This window comes from Pelobates fuscus, chromosome 8 (genome assembly GCF_036172605.1).
Source record: "Pelobates fuscus isolate aPelFus1 chromosome 8, aPelFus1.pri, whole genome shotgun sequence".
Classification (NCBI taxonomy): domain Eukaryota; kingdom Metazoa; phylum Chordata; class Amphibia; order Anura; family Pelobatidae; genus Pelobates; species Pelobates fuscus.
Window position 1 is genome coordinate 17,881,179 of NC_086324.1, and position 21,345 is coordinate 17,902,523.

Sequence of the window (21,345 nt, forward strand, 5' to 3'; positions counted from 1 at the left end):
AGGCTCCCTACTCCATCTATTATTGCCTCTATCTGGGCCCCGTTTATCTACGCCTGCGATCGCTACCGCTAGCATATCAGCCTTTTTACGCATCTTGCGCTCTTCCTCTTTCTTACTTTCTGTATCCCTGTTCATATAGACCTTATTTGCTACCTCCATTAGTTGGGTGATGGACATACCTGCAAACCCTTCTAACTTTTGTAGCTTGCGCTTAATATCTCCGTATGCTTGGCTGACAAAGGCGGAGTTAACCATTCGGGAATTGTCTGCGTCTTCCGGATTAAAGGGGGTATACAAGCGGTATGCCTCCAATAATCGGTCATAAAAGACACTGGGCGCTTCATCGCTTTTCTGGATCACCTCAACTGTCTTCGACATGTTAATGGCTTTCTTTCCTCCGGCTTTCATGCCAGCAATTATAGCGTCTCTATAGGCTCTGAGTTGAACCATATCAGCACCATTTACGTTCCAATCGGGATCGGTGTTGGGATAGTGTGTCGCGGCCCATGCTGCTGGATTGGCTTGGTTCAAAGCACGGGCTCTATCCTCTAATGCTTTAATGGCTGCTTGATTTATTCTTGTCCTTTCCTCATTGTTAAATAAAGTCATTAGTAACTGCTGGCAATCAGCCCATGTCGGATTATGCGTCTGTACTATTGAGGTGAACAGATCAGTCATAGCTTGTGGTTTCTCAGTATACGAGGAATTATGGGTCTTCCAGTTTAAAAGATCGGTTGTGGTAAATGGGACATATACGAAGACTGGGTCAGCGTGTGCCATTTGACCTGCGGCATCGATATAAGCTGACCCGGGATTCAGACGAAGAGGCATCTGATAGTGCTTTAATTGTTGGGCACCAGTCAACTGTCGGGTTTGGATGGGGCTACGTAGAGAGGCGTCAGTCATGGGTTCCGGTCGGGGAGAGATAGGGTATGGGGATGTGGGAGGTCGGTTTTGGGAAAAGGTCGTAAATAAAACACTTCGAGCCGAGCTAGATGAAGCTTGACCGGAAGTCTGAAGTGGCGCCAAATCAGGATATTCGTTTCTAATGGGGGTGGATTCTGGTTCCGGAAGGGGAGATTTAGTACGAGGGGGGGTGGATCCTGTACTGGAGGAGGAAGCGGAAGTGGATGAGGGTAATGAGGGGAGGGGTGCAGGACTTCCTGCGTTTGCGTCACTTCTTCTTAACGGAAAGTAAGGGGGCGGCAAAGGGATCTCGGACTCAGGGGGCGTGTCCAAAATGGGCCTAACACCAGTCCTAGTGGACGAGCAAGTCCTAGCTACCATGAGGCGACACTGCTCCTCGTGGCATGTCTGGAGCCATTTTGGCGAGTCATTTACGGCCTGTCTCCAACAGTCAATATAAGGAAACTGGCCGTAAAGTTCAGGCCTACCCGATACAGCCACGTGTAAGCGCTGTACCAGAGTTGGATCCAAACTGCCACGTGGCGGCCATGCCGCAACCAAAGTAGGCCACTCCCTAGTACACAAAGTGACCAAACGTACAGGAGACATCTTTACCCCAAAATCACAAACTTTGAATCCCTTTTTAAAATTCTTAACCATACATCCTAAGGGATCCGGAATCGTTGACTGCGACGCACCCATACTTAACAATGGAACGTCGTCGACAACGAATACTATACACGCGTACTATTCAACAGTCACACCCGTTTCCTCTGGCAACAGCACCACGTGGTACGGTTACCAAGTGAAACGTACACAATAACAATAAACACTCAGGGAATTCCCGTACACACACAGCTGTTACACCAGTCACTATATAATCAATATTATGCCCTTTGGCGTAACTATACAGTCACCCACGCTATAATTCTCTATATACGAATTACCCGTCTATAACACACCCCAGTAACATCGTCTTTTACAAATAGCGGTTACAGTACGGTTAGCATAGGTCAAAGCACAAGTTAAGGTCACAATACAATTATTAGTGGTTATGGTGTTAAACATGCAATGGACGACAATGATTAGTACTTATTATATAATGTCAGTAAATATACAGGGTTATGGTACCGTGCACTATAATACAGCAACACACTATTAACACTCTCGCTAGACGGCTGAGCTCGCGCTATCTAACAAGATATACACTTTACTAAAACAATCGTTAACACATTTACAATTCCCAACTAAACTATTGGCCAGTACCTTGAATGGACTACCTAAAACTATATACACCCGTTTTGGTTAGCCACACTGCCCAATCACCACATATATAGCGAGCTAGAGAACCGAATTTACACAGGCGCCTCTTAGTCGCACTATCAAAAGTCTAGTGGGTTCCAAATTTACACGCCTTCCCACTTAGCCCAGATAGGATGAGAACTAGCGAACCGAATTTACACAGGCGCCGCTTAGTCTCCCGGTCCCTCCGACCTAGCGAACGTAATATACACCCTAGAACGCTAGTCTAGACAAGACACCGGTGTCCGGCTAGGGCTATTTACACCAGGACCCCGCCTGACTAACCAAATCAAACGGTCTGACTAAAGAGCGTTCGATCGAGCGGTGCGCCTTCGCTCCTTCCCTCCGACAGAGGGGGCAGATACACAGATTCAAAACCCCTTTGGGCCTACCGCACAATCGGTATACCCCTAGTGGGTCCTGCCGTCTAAAACAGCAGTTATCTTACCTCCTCGTTCCTGAACCTGAGTTCACACTCATCGACGGGGACACCCCAGCACTTCTTACGTAGAGGCCGATGATCTCCTGGACAACAGACCAGTGGCGCCGAGACGAAGGGAGGTCCACGCAGAAGTTCAGGGGTGCAGCCGTAGAGAACGTGGGCAAAGATAGACCGTCTCACGCCTCTGCCTCTCAGCTACCGTTGAACGATGAGCTTCCCGGCCAATGCACCAAATGATACCGGAGAAACTGACGGAAGCCAAGCACAGAGAGATGGACACAGGTTTCTTCAGGAAGGAAGAGATTCTTTATTGGATCACCGATCGGGACTCAGAGGGACTAGCGTCACCAAAATACAGCAAAGTCTGAGTACTGAATACATAGAGTACATTCCTTATATAGCACTGTAGCTCCTCCCACAATTAACTACACCCACACATACCCTTAACCTATTTAATAAATAGAGTCTAAACTCATCCATCCGGTCTAACCACGTGGCTCATCTGATACAAAGGAGAGGGACGCGTAATTCCAGTTCTTACATTCCTGCACCTGGTCAGTACAGTGATAACAGTATCTTAGCTACGTGTAATTAACTAACTGATACTACAAACACATATACATACATATGCCTTGTGGCAATCTTAGCCTGCTAAACTTGTATTTTACTGGAATTACATCACATTGGTGTTTATTTGTACACATATTAGGATTCTGTGGCTTGGCAGGTTCCTGGGTTTAAACCTGGAGACTGAGGAATCTTTTAGGACTTCCCCTTGTATTTTCCCTTTACCTAGAATTCCCGACTGACTTAAAATGTTGGTGATTTTTGGATAACAGCTTGTTACAATCTTGTTGACTTGTCTGTTTCCCTGGTGTCCCAAGTATTTAATTTTTCTTACCTTAGCCTACCTATTATAGAAACATTTAAAGCTAGTTAGTTTTGGAGCAATATAACGAAGAGACCTTTCAGTCAACCTCACTAAGCTCTTTTCACAAGATTTAACTAGACACAGGATTATTATCATTATATATGATATATATATATATAATATATATATATGCCTGGCAGTTATCCTCTTATAATATCATACTATCAACACCAGTTCAAATCTGTTTCCTGTGATATCTGAGTCGCCTTTTTCTTTTTAATGTGAACAGTGATCTCTCTATAAACATTTGGATAAATTTGTTTTCAAAGAAAGAGAGATACATGTTTCTTATTTATTTCTTCAAAATTCTAGCCTATGATCTTAGGAGGGATTTGAATTAACTACAATTGGAGTTTAAATATACTTTGCTTGTGTTTTACGTATCCTGATATTACACTTGAATCTACAACTCTGTAGTTTCAGATTTGGAATACATTTGTATATATGAACCAATCAGAATTTACATTAGGCAGCCCAGAATGCCCATTACATTACCTAGATATTGTTTCAGACCATGTGCACCCCTTCATTGAAATGGTGTTCCTTGATGGCAGTGTACTCTATTAGCAGGATAATGCATCCAGGATGCATAGGATTCCTTGCAATTTGCAGAATTTAAAGGATCTGCTGCTAATGTATTGGTGCCAGCTACCACAGGACACGTTCAGAGGTCTTGTGGAGTCCATGCCTCAACACATCAGAGCTGTTTTGGCAAAACAAGGGGGACCTGCACAATATTAGACAGGTGGCTTTAATGTTGTGGCTGATCGGTGTAGTGTCCCACTCGGGTGGGCCACCATGGTTTTATCAAAAACTTCCATTGACCACAAAGGAATCATTAACCCCCACTGGACCCCCAGATATGTATTATTAAACCCCACTGGACCACCATGGAAGATCTACCAGGCCACCTCCTTGCAAAAAAAGGTAAGCAGGAGAGGGAGCATAACATTTCTCTATTTTATTTTATTATTACAAAAAATATATAAATTAGAATAAATAATACATATAAATTAGAATAAATACCCAGCACACATATGACACACAGCCGGACTTCTGTTTTCATGTTTATATGCACTTTGAGATAAATAAGTTGGTTTCCACTTGGGCTCAAAAAGGTTCACAATCTCTGGCCCAACTAGTGCACCACTACTGGTCAATGAATATTATTGTAGTAAAACTTGAAGAGCCTAACTTTTAGTATCAATACTAGTGAATCTCTGGAATAAAGTGAAACTTGGTTCTAACTATGAACCAGATCTTTCAGATTCAGCCATGACTGGTAATGGAGTGAATTTAGATCCAGGAAGGCAGGAGGAATCCTAATGTCCCCATTCATTCATCACAACATGCTAACTGTGCTCTGACATTGAATGAAGTGCAGGAATTGCTTGAGGCTTAGGAGGAAAATCAATATCTTGAGGATCAATACATACGCTGAGGGAGGGCATCGATCTTTTACAATTCAGTTACAGTATCCTACCATCAGCCTTGTAATAAATATTTTCTTTTTATGTACAACTTTACACAAAAGCTATACTGCTATATATCTGCAGGATTCCATGAGATTTGTTTTTTTTGATCTTGCAGGTATCTTATGTGGTTTTAGATTGGTGCACATCCCTGTAATTATGGCCTGTGGCTGAGCGTGATGGAAGTACTAACTTGCAAGTATGGCACAGGTATATACTAAAGATACAGGATACTATCTATTATAATAAAATGCTTACTGGGCTGAAGGACCATAGGATCTAAGAATGTGATTCAGAAAACAGGACAATGTGAAGCCCAGCTAATAAACCAGATGCACCTTGTGCATCCAGGGCCTTATATCCCAGATGAATGATGTCAGAGATCGAAGGCCCCAAAATGGTCTGATGTGAGCTTGGCTATATTACTTTGACCACTAGAACACAACACATCCTCATATTGCCTAATTAACTCAAAGAAGGCCCAAGGATATCGCCTGACACTAACCCAATATATGAAAAGATAACACATGGGAGGGCACCGTCTTGAGATCTCCTTTTATGGGATTATAACTAGCCTGAGATAGAATAGACATACTGCAGCAGTATTACGTCTTGGCCTCCGCTTCATATCACAAAGACGATCAATATAAATTAGTATTTCATTCAGAGTCAACAAGGTCATAATGGTCCCACAAGGTCATCGTGACCATGGTCCCTCTCTTCTCCTGCTATCCCTCTGATGTTTCTTCTGCCTGACATATAGTAGAGGGAACCATCTCACGTGCTTATACGTCTTCATAGTCTAAAAAAAGCTTGTGCCACCGACCGCCACCACTCTGCCATGGTGTAGGAGGGACGTCATGGAAATCCATGAATATATCCCCAGGACATACAGAACTCAATAGGAGAGAAGCAGAGAGGGACACACATTCAGAGAAGATGAAAGCAGCACAGAGAGGGATCGACGACAGGCAGGTACTCTAGATTAAAAAAACAAAAACAAATACCAGAATCAAAAGGTAAGTAAGGACAGTTGTTACACTGTCTTAGTTTATCTCTAAATTACCATTTTTTATTTCATTTGAAAACAATCAAGAGTTCATCAACCTTTAAAAGTCATATAAAGCACTGAGATATTGGGATATAAGTGAGTTAAAGCAGCCACCTGTGGCATGTGGCACGTGCGGGACCCCTCTTGTGGTCTTTATCTGTTGCCAATGCTTAGTAGCTGACCCCTGCCAGGTGTGTAGTCTTTAGATAAACCAGGAGAACATATATTGATTGTGCTTACACCACATCAAGAGCCATTCAAGTCACTGGAAGGTGGAACCATCAGAATGAGGACAATACAAGAAGGAGATGAAAATGAAGGGAAAGAAGATGTCATAGAAATTGTGAGGAAGGAGAGCTCCAGCCGAAATATGAGAGATTCTGTAGGACACGAGGACTTTGAAGAATTTGTGTTGAATTTTGAGGACTATGATCTCTGGGAATCCATCAAAAACCATCTTACCAATCCAGAGGAAGGCAACAGTTGTAAGTAGTCCATTCTTAATGGGAAAGTTTTATTTTGGGCATGAGGGTGTGAAACAATTAAAGTTTACGTTTTATGGCATTTGCTAAATTAAAGATTCAAATGTTTATGTAAAGCATACTCATTTAATATCAGTTCATACACTTTGAGAATAAATACCAGTCTGTGAGTATAATAGACATTTTAATTAATATTTATCATTGTTTAAGGGTTTTCTTCCCAAGCTGTATGCTTACTTGGCAAGCACCTGGATTTGTTATGTTTCTGGTGTAACCAGCACACATGCGGGCTAGTTCCTGTACTCTCTTGAAAATATTCCAAGGGAATCCTTGGTTATGTATCAAGAATTAAGACACTTAGACCTATATCTATCAACTCATCCATCCCATAGGTAAAGGAATCTAAAGGCAGTGCAGGTGATGGGGACTGCTCCTAGCTTAATGGAAATTGTAGTCAATGCACATACCAGCTTTAAGTTTCATTTTACTCTGGGTAGGTGTCAGCTCAGAAGAACCACCCGCATTACGCAGGCACATCGTGTCTAAGATCAGGGGGAGCCGAAAAGAAGCCACCACCGTCCCTCCAAACCTGAGCTGGACCAGGAAGCAGCAGGATCGTGCACCCCATGAAGTGAGTTTAATGGCATTGTTAATAAAACAGCATTAGGACATCTACTATGGGCTGACCATGATAGGGTTCCGTAGAATTAAGCCCATTTCTTGGGGAAAACACTGGGCAGAACAAGCTCAGATCCTTCTTTCCAAAAAGACAGACCGTTGTCAATTTAGCTCATGCCAACTTGATGTTTGTAAAAGACAAAATCCTTTATTTTGAAATTTAGAACATGGACCACTCTATGTACCTAATTTGGCATTGTGCTCAGTTATTTGAATAACAATTTTATAAGAAAGAATGTTTAACTGCTTAGAGCCTCAGTCGGTCCTATGAGGTTTTAATGGTTTGAGTGGGCAATATCGAAGGCGCCATGTACCTCTCTGTAAGGACCGCTTTGTGACATGTCATGTACAGTGCGCTATGTCACGTGTAGGGCTCCCACACCTGGGGCTCTTACAAGGGCTTGAGTCTCAGTCAGGAACCTTATACCAGCATGATCTTCATCTCTTCACATTGGTTTGATAGAGAATAAATCACTTTTTGTAAGCCATGAGACATAACTCAAAACACATTAGGGTTTCCAGTAAACCAGAAGTTGTGAAAATTTTAACCTGTAATTCTCAATTCTCAGTTTAGTAAATAACATAAAAATGTACCTATAGTGTTATCCTATTTATAAATTGCATCCACGCTGTGTTCTCTCCGTCTGTAAAATCCTTTACAAATAATGCTATTATAGAAAATGACTAATCACAGAATGTCCCGTTGATTGGTGTCACTAATGAGTTTTTCAGCTCGAGCAGCAAATTATTAAAATTGCCAGGAGTGCATTTGTGACCCAGATAGCTTCAGAGGCATAACCCTATCCAGAGCAAATTATTTCTGTAAAATGAGAAAGTGTAAAACTAGGAGGAAAAAGGGTAAAAAAAAAAAAGAAAAGAACAATGTTAATATATATTTAAGACATAATAAAATAATAGCAGCATTAAAGGACCACTATAGTGCCTGGAAAACAAACTTGCTTTCCTGGAACTACAGGGTCGTTAGCCCCCCACCCTCAGGGCCACCCTCCCGCTGGGCTGAAGGGGTTAGAACCCCTTCAGCCACTTACCTTTCTCCAGAACCGGACTCCCTCGGCGGTGGTGACCTCTCCTCCCCTGCCGACGTCAGATCTGAATGCGCATGTGCAGCATTTAAACTGCCCATAGGAAACCATTACTCAATTTTCACAGTGAGAATTGCGGAAGCACCTCTAGCAGCTGTCAGGGAGACAGCCACTAGAGGCTGGATTAACCCTCAGTGTACACATAGCAGTTTCTCTGAAACTGCTATGTTTACAGCTGCAGGGTTAACCCTTGATGGACCTGGCACCCAGACCACTTCATTGAGCTGAAGTGGTCTGGGTGCCTATAGTGGTCCTTTAAGTATTAATAGTCTACATTGACAATATACAGTTATATCAAAGATGTTTATATACAAAGATATTTATATACAACTTATATCAAAGATATTTATATACAAAGAGGTCTCTTCTATGTATTTCCCACTTAGAAAGTAGCACCACCTTAACGAAGACTCATTTTAACACCAAATCAACATTCAACATTCTAAGGAGAAACTCAGCATTCTATGGAGACATCTTTATGATTCTTAAAATCTCAAAAACTCAAAAAAATCTATATATACCAGTAATATCCCTTTGCTCCCAGAGAGCTCTCTATTTGCATCCCAAGTCAATTTAGATACAAGAGTGAAGGAGAGTTGACCACAAATGATGTGATAAATCTTCAGAATGCAGAATGTGGGGTTATGTATCAAACGTGTTGTGTTCTGGAAAGTGGTGCGATGTGCTAAAAGTGGGGCAGTCACCATAGAAACCAGTAGGACCAACATGCACATTCCATTGGTGACTCCAACCCTTTTGTATGACTGTACACCATTTCAGAACGTGACAGCAATTGATACATTGCTTCCATGATGTCTTTATATCTGACTTTCTGCTGTATTTCGTCAGGTCTTCGTCGAGCTGAACGAGTTGATCTGTGAAGGTGTGCAAGAGATGCACTGGAAGGAGACAGCTCGCTGGATAAAATTTGAGGAGGATGTAGAGCGGGACACGTCTCGTTGGGGGAAACCTCACATCGCATCACTGTCATTCCGCAGCCTTCTGGAGCTCCGAAAGACCATTGCACATGGTGCGTTGCATGTTTAGCTGGGAGTCCAGGAAATAAATACGTATAGAGAAAGAAAACTTATATATATAAAAAAAAAAAGTTTTCGTAATCGTGCACCAAATAGATTTTCTATATTTTCAGTAGTCTATACTTAAGTATCTATGGCATATTTTGAGTGTGACTTTTAAATACAACATATTACAGTTAGAACCTTTCTTATCCCTACCTTGTCTAATTGCCTACTATTGAAATCAAAATATTAAAACAGTTTGAAAGTCTGTCCAAAAATATAAAGTCATTTGAAAAGCTTACCCAAAAATATTAAAGGATCACTACAGGGTCAGGAACACGAACATGTATTCCTGACCCTATAGTGCTAAACCCACCATTTAGGTGGCTTGCCCCCCCCCCCCTTAACCTCCCTATAAAAGTATAAAACGCCCCTTATTTCCAGCGCCGTGCGGGTCCGCCGGCGCTGGCTCCGCTCCCTTTGTGACATCATCGAAATTACCAATTTTTTGCCAATCCAATGCTTTCCCATAGGAAAATGCCGTTTTGGCCAATCAGCACTTCCTTATAGAGATGCATTGAATCAATGCATCTCTATGAGGAAAATTCAGCGTCTCCATGCAGAGCGTGGAGGCGCTGAACAGCAGAGCTGCTTACTGTGTAGCCCTGAGCCAGGAAGCCTCTCCAGTGGCCATCTGAGGAGTGGCCACTTGGAGGTGTCCCTAGGGGCAATGTAAACACTGCATTTTCTCTGAAAAGGCAGTGTTTACATGAAAATGCCTGAAGGGAGCCATTATACTCACCAGAACTACATTAAGCTGTAGTTGTTTTGGTGACTATAGTGTCCCTTTAAATTAAGCCATAATTGGCAATTGAAAATTAGATAAATGTGGAGTAGTTAAACATATTGTTTTCAAGCCGTAAAATAAAAAAAATTTTGGTAGTCATTTTGTTGATGCCTGTATTGGGCACAAAAGAATGAAAGACCCAATGCACAGTTATATCCCAGAGGGGTTACTATAGCTAGTGATATATGGGCGTCCTTTTTTCAGAACTGATTGGTCAATCTAAATGATTGATTCATTTATTACATAGACAACTGAGCATTGCCCGTACATCTCAACCCTAATCCTTGTTTTCCAGGAGCTGTCTTACTGGATTTGGAGCAGACAACTATGCCAGGAATTGCTCAAATGGTGGTGGAGACAATGGCAATTTCTGACCAGATCAGGGCAATAGATCGGGCTAATGTTCTGAGATCCCTCTTGTTGAAACACAGGTAATTATATTTGGAGGTAGATGAGATGCTACATGAGAGTAACATGATGATCTAAGACGTCCATGTGCGTAGAGACACAGTGAAAAGAGAGAGTTGGAATGTTGAGGGATCTAGAAAAAGTAAAGAATACAATAAAATTGATTTACAGTTGCACTTTTTGTGGGAGCAGAAGTTTTTAAGTAAAGTAAAGTAAAGTGCTGACAATAGTTTTTCCATTTGTATGGAGAGCCATAGACAGTTCCATGACATTTAATCACTTTGTGAAAATGCTCAAGGAATAGCCAATGTATCTCCAGTAGGAGAATTGGTACCAGTTTGCTCAGTTTGTTGCCATTGACTGATAGTGAAAGAACATTTCCAACACAGTCACGTTTATAGGTTTATCATTCTTAAAGGACTATGTGTCCATCATCTCCTAAACTGTCCTACTCTCAGCAAGTGGCAGATAATTATCTGTTCAACCATAACTAGGGATGTTTGTTATTCAAGGAAATCTAACAAAATACACAATATTAACTAGGGGAGTTCTTCAGCCTTGCTTACCCATCTCAATTTGAGACCAGTCCACTATTGACAGAATCAGGGCATCATTGTGTAATCTACAGCTAAAGCTTTTGAATGGGCAGCTGTCTTAAAGTGATGCATGTCCCTTTAAAAGTGCAGCTTTTTTAACAATTTCCCCGCTAGGTGATACAATGCTTTAATGTACATTTTTCTTCTCTATACAAGTCATCCGAATGATGGAAGAGATGCTCACCACCCTCGTAACAATTCCACCACCAGCGTTGGGAATCATGTCGTTACCAACAGTCCAACAAAAGAGACCAACTCCCACAATCCACAGGATCCTGAAAACAAGCAGGTGATGGGCTTATGGGTGTTTATTGATGTAAAATTAAATACAGAATGCTGACATTAAACATAACATTATAACAATTCAAATGGCTTATGGTTGACAAGCTAAATGCCATTTATTAGAATGATAGATAGATATCAGAAAAATGGATAGATAGATAGATAGACATTGCATTGTATTCTACAATGTTCTATAATATAGATTTACCAGCCTATAACAATTCAGATAACTTTTCGTGGTTTATTTATGACGAGGAATACAGAGTTGGCAAATGTTTGTTGTATTTTAAGAATGTTTTACAGTAATTTCCAGCCCTTGTATCATTGTTACATTTATCATTGTTTCCAGAAAACCATAAATGGTCCAGACGGACATCGTATCAAACACTGGAAACTCATGGAAAAGATTCCGGAAAATGCAGAGGCCACGGTTGTTCTCGTGGGTTGGTAACAGTTGTGTTTTGTCTGAAGATTATTTTGCATTGAAGTTCCTATTTTTTTTCTATAAAACTCACAGAAACAATTTACGTACTGATTGTTTCCATATAACACCCAGTAAACTCACAACTGGAGGTGATATAATGAACTTGCCCATTTAATATGCCTGCAAACTCACAGCAAAAGTGATGTTCTTAATTTCCATAAAACAATAAGGGGAATTCACAGCTAAATTTGAAGTAGTTACATTTTCACAGAGACCTTGAACAAACGCAAGTTTAAGGTAAAAAAAAAACCCCCAAAAAACACATTCAAACATTAATGGCACCCAAACCAAGCCTGTTAGTAATTTGTAAACTCACTAAAAAGCTAAAAAAAAAAAAGTGTCTATATTTAATTGTAAATATTAAACATACATTATTACACAAGTGGGATTGGTTATTTTTGCCCTTGGAGGCTGGTGCAAACAAAATCCCTTTTTACAAACAAAACTTTCAGCTACAGATACTGCAGGGCCTGGGCTAGTGTGCCGCTATTCTAACCCACAGAAGAACGCAGACCACAAACACTACATGCAAGTGGCCCACGGGCCAATTGCTACCCAGCCCCCCTTATGGCCCTTCCATGATTACTTTTAAGTAAACTCGCTGCAACTTCATTCATTTACAATTTTTTTTGTGTGAATTTCTCACTACAATATTCTTAGCAAACACTAGAGGGTGTCTAGTCCCACAGTAAGTTGTGAGATCATGGAAGCTGACATAAGTAGCAATACTTTTTTTAGGCTAAATTGCAAAGTTTATAAAACAGCAGAGTCGTAGATTGTTTATTCTTGGGTATATTGACAGAAATTGACCTTAATCTCCCCATTTTAGGGAATTAACCCCAATCACCAAATGTGTTCCCTGAATGTGGTGTCTGTTTTGCAGCAGTGGGCATGTCTTTGAATATTGTCTCTCCTGTACATTTTGCAGGTTGTGTGGAATTCCTGGCCAATCCAGCGATGGCCTTTGTCCGCCTGAATGAGGCTGTCCTGCTAGAATCAGTCCTAGAGGTTCCGGTTCCTGTCCGTTTTCTCTTTGTATTGCTAGGACCAAGTCAGTCAAACATGGATTACCACGAAATCGGACGTTCCATCTCCACACTCATGTCAGACAAGGTGAGAGTGTCCAGTGCCATCGTAACAACATTATGGGCCCCTGGGCAAAGCAGTGCCTACACAACCAGTCACAGGAATAAAAATGTAAATTATCGATAGAATTACGCCAGGTGTGTACCTAGAGCATTTGGCACCCGGGGCGGGTCCTATTTTTGGCCTCACCCCCCAACTTTAAATGTAAAAACAACCAAAAATGTTTTTTATTTAGCACTGAGCAGTGTTTGTGTGTTTGGATGTAAGTATGTTTTTGTATGGAGTATGTGTGAGTGAATGTAGGGGTGTGTTTGTATGTAGTGCGGTATTTGTATGCAGTGGTGTGGTTATATATAATGGTGGGGTTTGTATGTAGTGTTGACGTTGAAATGCATGAGTGTATTTGTGCAGGGCCGGACTGAGGATACAAAGCAGCCCTGGATAAAAAATTTATGCCAGCCCCATAAGTCACTGCGCCATATATTGTCGCGTGTAACATGTAAGGCTATGTCTTGCCATGACAGATGATTGAGTAATATATATATATGCATGTCCCTACAGGCTTTTCAACGTAAACACTGACTTTTTAGAGAAAAGGCAGTGTTTACATTGCTTCAAAGTGACACCGCTAGTGACAGTCACTCAGACGGTCACTAGAGGTGCTTCCTGTGTCAGTGCACGTACATTCAGGGCCTCCACACTGTAGGTGCTGAACGTTCCCCATAGAGATACATTGATTCAATGCATCTCTATGAGGAGAGGCTGATTGGTGTAACGTTTTGCAGCCAATCCAATGGCAAAGCATTGGATTGGCTGAGATCATCAAGCTTGATGATCTCAGTCATAGAGGCAGGGCCAGTCGAGGGGAGACCAGCTCGCTGCGTGGGGAAAAAAAAGGTGAGCAAAAACACTATTTTTAAACACACATATACACCATGACAGACACAGAAACACACATATACCATGACACAGACAGACACACACCCCATGACAGAGACACACACACACCATACAGACAGACACACACACACACCATACAGACAGACACCATGACACAGACAGACACACACACACACACCATACAGACAGACACCATGACACAGACAGACACCATAACACAGACAGACACCATAACACAGACAGACACACACACATTACTCCTACCTGCCAGGTGGTCGTGCAGTGCAGGAGGCTGCTGGGGCAGGGGCACCTGTGCTGGCGGCCGCTGGGGCAGGTCTGCTGGCGGCCGTTGGGGCAGGTCTTCTGGCGGCCGTTGGGGCAGGTCTTCTGGCGGCCGTTGGGGCAGGTCTGCTGGCGGCCGCTGGGGCAGGTCTTCTGGCGGCCGTTGGGGCAGGTCTTCTGGCGGCCGTTGGGGCAGGTCTTCTGGCGGCCATTGGGGCAGGTCTTCTGGCGGCCGTTGGGGCAGGTCTGCTGGCGGCCGTTGGGGCAGGTCTGCTGGCGGCCGCTGGGGCAGGTCTGCTGGCGGCCACTGGGGCAGGTCTGCTGGCGGCCGCTGGGGGACTTGCACTGGCGGCCGCTGGGGGAGCTGCGCTGGCTCTGCTCTCCCGCCCTCGCGCTGCTGAATGAGACCGGTGCCGGAATATGACGTCATATTCCGGCACCGGTCTCATTCAGCTGCACGCTGGGAGAGCAGAGCCAGCGCAGCTCCCCCAGCGGCCGCCAGTGCAAGTCCCCCAGCGGCCGCCAGCAGACCTGCCCCAGCGGCCGCCAGGAGACCTGCCCCAGCGGCCGCCAGCAGACCTGCCCCAACGGCCGCCAGCAGACCTGCCCCAGCGGCCGCCAGCAGACCCAGGTGTCTGCCCGGCCCCAGGTGCCGACGGCCCACCGGGACATTTCCCGGTATCCCGGTGGGCCAGTCCGGCCCTGTATTTGTGTGTAGTGTTGGTGAGATTTTGAAATGTATGCACATATACACATACACACACACTGACACACATGCAGATACATATACATACATGCAAAAACACAGACACACAGTCACACACAGATACACATTGACACACATGCAGACATAGCGGCAACTCTAGGAACAACAAAACAATATATAGGGGGGGAGGGGGGGAACATAACATACCACAGTCAAAATGGGGCGGTGAAGGGGGGGTGAGCACTAAAACTTTTCACTAGGCGATGGGGTAATGTGCTGCCATTGACTGTCTGAGGGACTTCAGCGCTGGAATCAGGTAAGTGAAAGAAGGGTTATTTAGTTATTTAACCCTTTACTTGTCACCGGGGGAAAACCTTTAGCATTAGGAATACTTCTTTGTATTCCTAACACTAAAGTTTTCCTTTAAAAATGTACCGACTGTCATTATAATCCTGTTCAGTCCTGGCACCAGCAGGGCAAACATTGCAATGGAGGAGAATGACATTTTTAAAAAATCTGTGTTCACCATTACGTACCATTATGTTGTATGCCTGGAAAGAGCAGAACTTATCACTATGATCAACATTTAATTTTAATGCAAACAGCAGCCACTGGTCTCTGCTCCAGTTTGCCTTGTTCTGCCTCCCCTGTCCTTTCCCGGGGCTCTTTGGATTATATGTGCTGCGCATGAATATTTGAGAAATTTGCAACTCGACCAGCAATGAACCTCAACTTCTCCTCTAATGTGAACACAATCTATGATATCAATACATTGAGTTCAATAGATCTGTGATATGAAATGTATAAATATAACTTTTCTTTCGTACCTTATTCCTTCCATCTGAGAATGCCGTGCAAAGAACAAAGGAAATTAAAATAAAATAATGCTGTGATATTAACTAAGTTCGCATCAAAGGCGTTAATTTGATATAATTAACTGAGTCACATGATTGCAGAAGGTAGAGAAAAAATTTTTTCAGGATGAATAGGACGTATTCACCAAACACGTTCTTCGCTTTCAGAAAAGGAGATTTCACGGTTCACAAAAGGGAGCATTGACACTATGTGATTATTATCCCCCCACAGATGAACTAGGATTTACTTTTTCATTTAATTCATTTTAATTACTGTTATTTTACAAGCTCCGGAGATGCATTGGTTCCTAAGGAAATGTTAGAATGACTAGCAATTACAGGACGATTAGGTGAAAGTCACCGATGTGGTGCAGCAGCAATCAATTTATAGATCTATAGTGATGTTATTTTAAAGAGACACTCTGCTGCACTGCGTTAGTACAAGGAGCCATTGGGAAACAAATTACACCACCCCTATTGTCACTGTACCCCTTATCCCCTCCCCTCTAGCCATGTGTCACTTTGTCCCCCTAGCCCTGTGTCACTCGGCCTCCCTAGCCCTGTGTCACTATGTCCCTCTGTCCCCTAGGCCTGTGTCACTGCCGTCGCTCTGTGTCACTCGGTACCCCTGCCTTCTAGACCTGTGTCACTCTGTCCCCCTGCCCCTTAGTCTTGTGTCTTTGTCTCCCTATTCCCCTGCCTCTAGCCCTGTGTCACTCTGTCCCCCTAATCCCTGCCCCCTATTACTATGTCACTCTGTCCCCATAATCCCCTGCCCCGTAGCCTAGCCATGTGTCACTCTTTCCCCCTGCCCTCTAGTCCTGTGTCTTTGTCCCCCCAAGTCCCCTGCCCCCTAGCCCTGTGTCACTCTGTCCCCATAATCCTCTGCCCCTTAGCCCTGTGTCACTCTGCCACCCTAGCCCTGTGTAATTGTACCCCCTTATCCCCTGTCCCCTAGCCCTGTGTCACTTTGTCCCCCTAATCCCTGCCCCTTTTACTTTGCCTCCCTAATCCCCTGCCCCCCTAGCCCTGTGTCACTGTCTCGCTGCCCATTAGCCATGGGTCACTGTCCCCCAAATCCCCTGTCCCCTAGCCCTGTGTCTCTGTCCCCCTAATCCCCTGCCCCCAGCCCTATGTCACTTTGCCTCCCTAATCCCCTACCCCCCTGTGTCACTCTATCCCCCTGGCTCCTAGCCAGGGGTCACTGTCCCCCTAACCTCCTGCCCCCTAGCTCTGTGTCACTCTGCCCCCTTAATCTACTGCCCAATAAGCCCTGTGTCACTCTGTCGTCTTAATACCCTGCTCCCCCCCCCCCAGCCCTATGCCACTCTGTCCCTCAAGCCCTGTGTCACTCTGTCTCCCTAATCCCTTGTCCGCCTAGCCCCGTGAACCAGGGAATTTAGCTCCCTCCATACAAAAAAAGTAAACAGGAGTAGAGGTAAAGCATCTTTTTATTATATGAATTGAACACCCACTACACACAGCCAACACATGCACATGAAACATATCACACACAGATCAAACACAGCCACCACACATTACATCACATTATTGTGAGGTTTATTATAGTGGAGCTCTGTGATAGTGTTGTACAAAATGCACATTCATTTTAAAGGTGTGGAGTTCTGTAATAATCTACTATGCACTGATTTGTTACTGATTACTGATTTTTGATACACTCAAAAAAGGCGTTTTGTTTTTTTTTTTGCTGTGGATCTCTGGGATTAACTCATACACAACACACAATACTGTGCATTTTAATGCCCAGGATCAAGGTAAATGAGGAAAACCCAGTCTAAAGCAATGATGATTGAGAATCAAAAGCGCCAAAGAAATAATCTTTCTGTTTGTAAGTGGCGCCTCTGTATACATGGAGGGGGTGTACCTAAAAATTCTTATTTCGGCCCTGCATGCGTTCGTGGCTGATCGGTGTGCTAGTGGGGACTGGGATATCCCTCAATGGTCCAAAGTGGGGGACGGGGGGGGGACGAGGGGGAACAGGGCCCAAGACAAGCTGTGTAATCATTAGGTAAAAGAGCGGCTGCCCCCTTACCTCGCCTGATACTGTTGGCCTCAGGAACAATCAGTTTTGTGCGCCGAGAATCTGTCTGCTGGGACTCAGTCAGCTTAAAGTGCTGTCCTGGTAAGTGAATTAGGCAGGTCTGTAGACAAAACTTAAGTGAAATACCCCTGTAATTTGCTTATGTTTGAGTCTCCATGCAGGAGCCCCTTCAGCCCACGTCTGCCCCAGTTGGCTGTCAGGCCCTGCCACTTGCTCCCTTAACTTTTTTTTTTTTTAAATTCTTTATTTTTGGTGCAGTTTCAGCGAGTACATAGAAAAGTAGTCATGCCACAACATTAGATGCACAATAAAACATTCACAATACAGTCGACTTATGTGTTGGGCCGAGTCGAGTTATGCACATTTTGTGTTGGTGTGGGCTATGTGGTTGTAGCGAGGATCCGGACATGCCAGTGGTGTGTGTTTCTATGTGGCTGTTGTCGTCCCGAGGGGACTATACGACTGTGTTAGAACACTGGCACAGGTTATGGCCTTGGTAATCATTTAGTTCCTTGTGTGGTTTGACGTGTGTCCTGGTGGGTAACAGGTAGGATCTAAGCCTTTATGTCTCGTCTAAGTGTGAGTGCGGGATGAGATGGAGTTCAGTTTATGTGATGTATTGTGGGGGCTCCTTAGAGGGCTGTGCCCTGTAACCCTGGGCATTCAGGGGGGGGGGGGATGAAGCACACTAGTTGAACCTAGGCCGTCGTTTCATCGTCACGGGGCCGTATGGTCGGTGTCACCCAGTGAGGGTGGGTCAGCGGACCAGGTTATGTGTGGTTTAGGTCGTCTTCAAAAGAGATATCAAAACAGGGTGCGATATACATTGAATATAGATAGCATAAAAACATAATAACAGTAAATGAAAATAAGAGTAATAGTCTGGTGTGACCAATGCAGGTTTCAGGTTGCCGGTCCCGGCAGAGTTGTGGCTGGTGCCCTGGTGTTAGTGGACAGTCCCAGAGTAGTCAATAGAGCCGGTCCTTCTCCTACATTGGAGATCTTGTAATGTAGGTCATCTTTAGTCACCCATAGTGTCCTGGGAGTAGCCCATTTGTACTTGAGGCCCGTTGCTTGCAGGGTGGTCGTGATGGGTTGCATGCTTTTGCGCCAAAGGAGAGTGTCTCTACTCAAGTCCTGAAAGAAGGTAATTCTGTGTGTTTCAAAGTCTTTCATTGTTTTCTCTTTGATGGCCATCATCAGGGCTATCTTGTCTGTCAGGGATTGACATCGTAGGATGATGTCGCGCGGGGCTGCTTTCGGTGCCTGCTGCGGTTTTGCAATGCGATATACTCCGTCAAACATGAAGTGTTTCGCTTGTCTGTTGGGGAGGAGTGCAGCTACCAGGCGTCTGATAAAGTGGGGCAGTTCGTCCAGTAATACCACCTCTGATACCCCCCTGATTTTAATGTTCTTTCTCCTGCCCCTATCATCCAGTATAGCCAATTGCTTGATGGTGTTTGCTTGTGTGGATTGTATTTGGGAGACTGTGTCTTTAAGGGTAATGATGTCTTGGCGTATTTCTCTCACCTCTTGTTCTGCGGCGTGGGTTCTTGCCGTTACTGCCTGTACCTCTGCCGCCAGCCCTTTTAAGTCAGCTTGCCACATGTGCTGAAGGTTCTTTTGGAGACCGGCCAGCATGTCCTGGATGTCTCGTTTCGATGCCGGTGCCGTGTCATCCTGGGTGTGCATACTTGCGCTTCCCGCGCCTGCCTTAATCACACTGTGAGTGGAGTCTTCGTCCTCTGACCCCTCGGGCGATGTCGCCTCCATGTCTTGGGTCCGTGCAGGCGGAGGGGATTGCAGCATGCTGCATATGTCCCTTTGTGGCTTGGGGGTGCTCGGGATCGCTTTGTGGGTTTTCCGCCCCATTTCTTCCGTGGTGTGGAAGTCGGCGTCGTAGAGTAGTGAGTTCCCGCCGAGCCACGAAGTCAGCTCCCTGGTTAGGTGGCGTTCACTCATGCGGTAGGCCCCGGATCCCTTGGCTCGGCGTTTGGTGCCCGATTTTTGAAAAAAAGGCATCTGCGAGATCCGCCGGGAGTCCTGAGAGTGACCCTGCGGTTCTTTTCAGTCGATGGGCTGTTGGTGCCGTGTTTGGGCCGGTTTTGCACGCTGGCTTGTCGGAGCTGTGGTAAATGGCGACCGCTGCAGTGTGCCGCTAGCTCCGCCCCTCTCGCTCCCTTAACTTTTGAGGTTAATTTCTGTAATGTGAATGGTTCACCTTACCTTACCTACTACTTTATTTATCTTTTGAATTCATGTCTCTGGCCTTATGTTTCCATTTTTTTGATGGGAGATATGCTTTAGGGCTTAAATACAATGACATATACATAACATATTTTGTTTCCTGTAAGATCTATTGAGCATTTGGCTTTTTTTCTTTGCACTTAGCTGAGGTAAGTTTTCATTTTTGGTGAGATGGCATCGGGGAGAATTGTGTAAAATTTAGCATCTATCATGAAAACCAGGCAGTGAGAAGTATTGTTATCTCCCGTTATCCAGTTTGAGAGATGTTAAAACCTCGTCCACACTTGGTAAGATTTCCTTGTATGGAAACAGCTGCTAGTTACTAACATTACCAGAACTCATCTTAACGATTAGCCAACTTTTAGTAAAATTCTATAACAACTTTGGAAATGAGTCCTTATTGAATAACCTGATAATGTGTTAATCCTTGGTAATTCTTTCCAGTAATAATATATTATAACCCTCTTGTGCCCTCTTAAGGTATTTCACGAAGCCGCTTACACGGCTGCTGAACGGCAAGACCTCCTGAACTCCATTAACGAGTTTCTCGACAGTAGCATGGTCCTACCCCCATGTGAAGTGCAGGGCAAAGATTTACTGCGTTCCATTGTCAGCTTCCAGAAGGATTTATTGAGAAAGCGGAAGGAGCGTGAGCAACGGCGTTCTGCAAGGGAGAAAGCACCTCCAAAACTGACGGGACACACGGCAGGTCTGGGAGCCAACATTTTCAAAGTTGCAATGTTGCTTTTTACTTCAGACAAATAAAATATGACAAAGTCCTTCATTATATTGTTGTAAGATGGTAATGATTTTACCATTATTATTTTTGTTGTTAGCATTTCTATAGGGCCAACATCTTTCACTTACACAATGGCAATATTTAACATCAAGTAACTGACAGACAATAATAATGTTGACAGACACAAGAGGTGTGAAGGGCCCTGCTCAAACAAGCTGACTATCTTCTAGAACAGGGGTAGGCAACCTTTTAGCAGCACTGTGCCGAAATATGATTGTGATGTCCCATAGCGTGTCGGCCCTATTTCTTTAAATTGAGGTGTGCATGTTGCCATATACTGCTTGTGTTATTTATACTGCAGTTGCTTTGTATCGTTGTATTTGTGCGTATATGAGCTATTATATTGTATATGTTCATTAATAGTTTTTGGTATGTATAATACCTATGAATTTGAGCTGTGTATGGG

At 44.0% G+C, this 21,345-nt stretch overlaps 1 protein-coding gene across 2 annotated transcripts in view; it reads left to right on the forward strand.

Moving 5' to 3' along the window:
• The window catches only part of SLC4A3 (solute carrier family 4 member 3), a 48,221-nt gene that overhangs the window by 8,612 nt on the left and 18,264 nt on the right, over positions 1–21,345 (forward strand). Inside the window, exons 2-9 of one of the 2 annotated variants that reach the window (XM_063429341.1) lie at positions 5,172–5,263; positions 7,084–7,217; positions 9,217–9,397; positions 10,529–10,664; positions 11,394–11,526; positions 11,869–11,962; positions 12,932–13,116; positions 20,621–20,849. In XM_063429341.1, coding sequence (XP_063285411.1) covers positions 5,233–5,263; positions 7,084–7,217; positions 9,217–9,397; positions 10,529–10,664; positions 11,394–11,526; positions 11,869–11,962; positions 12,932–13,116; positions 20,621–20,849 — 1,123 coding nt within the window. In that variant the 5' untranslated portion in view covers positions 5,172–5,232. Of the gene's footprint in view, positions 1–5,171; positions 5,264–5,670; positions 6,590–7,083; positions 7,218–9,216; positions 9,398–10,528; positions 10,665–11,393; positions 11,527–11,868; positions 11,963–12,931; positions 13,117–20,620; positions 20,850–21,345 lie in introns of those variants that run through there. The other variant, XM_063429340.1, reaches the window with a different exon arrangement.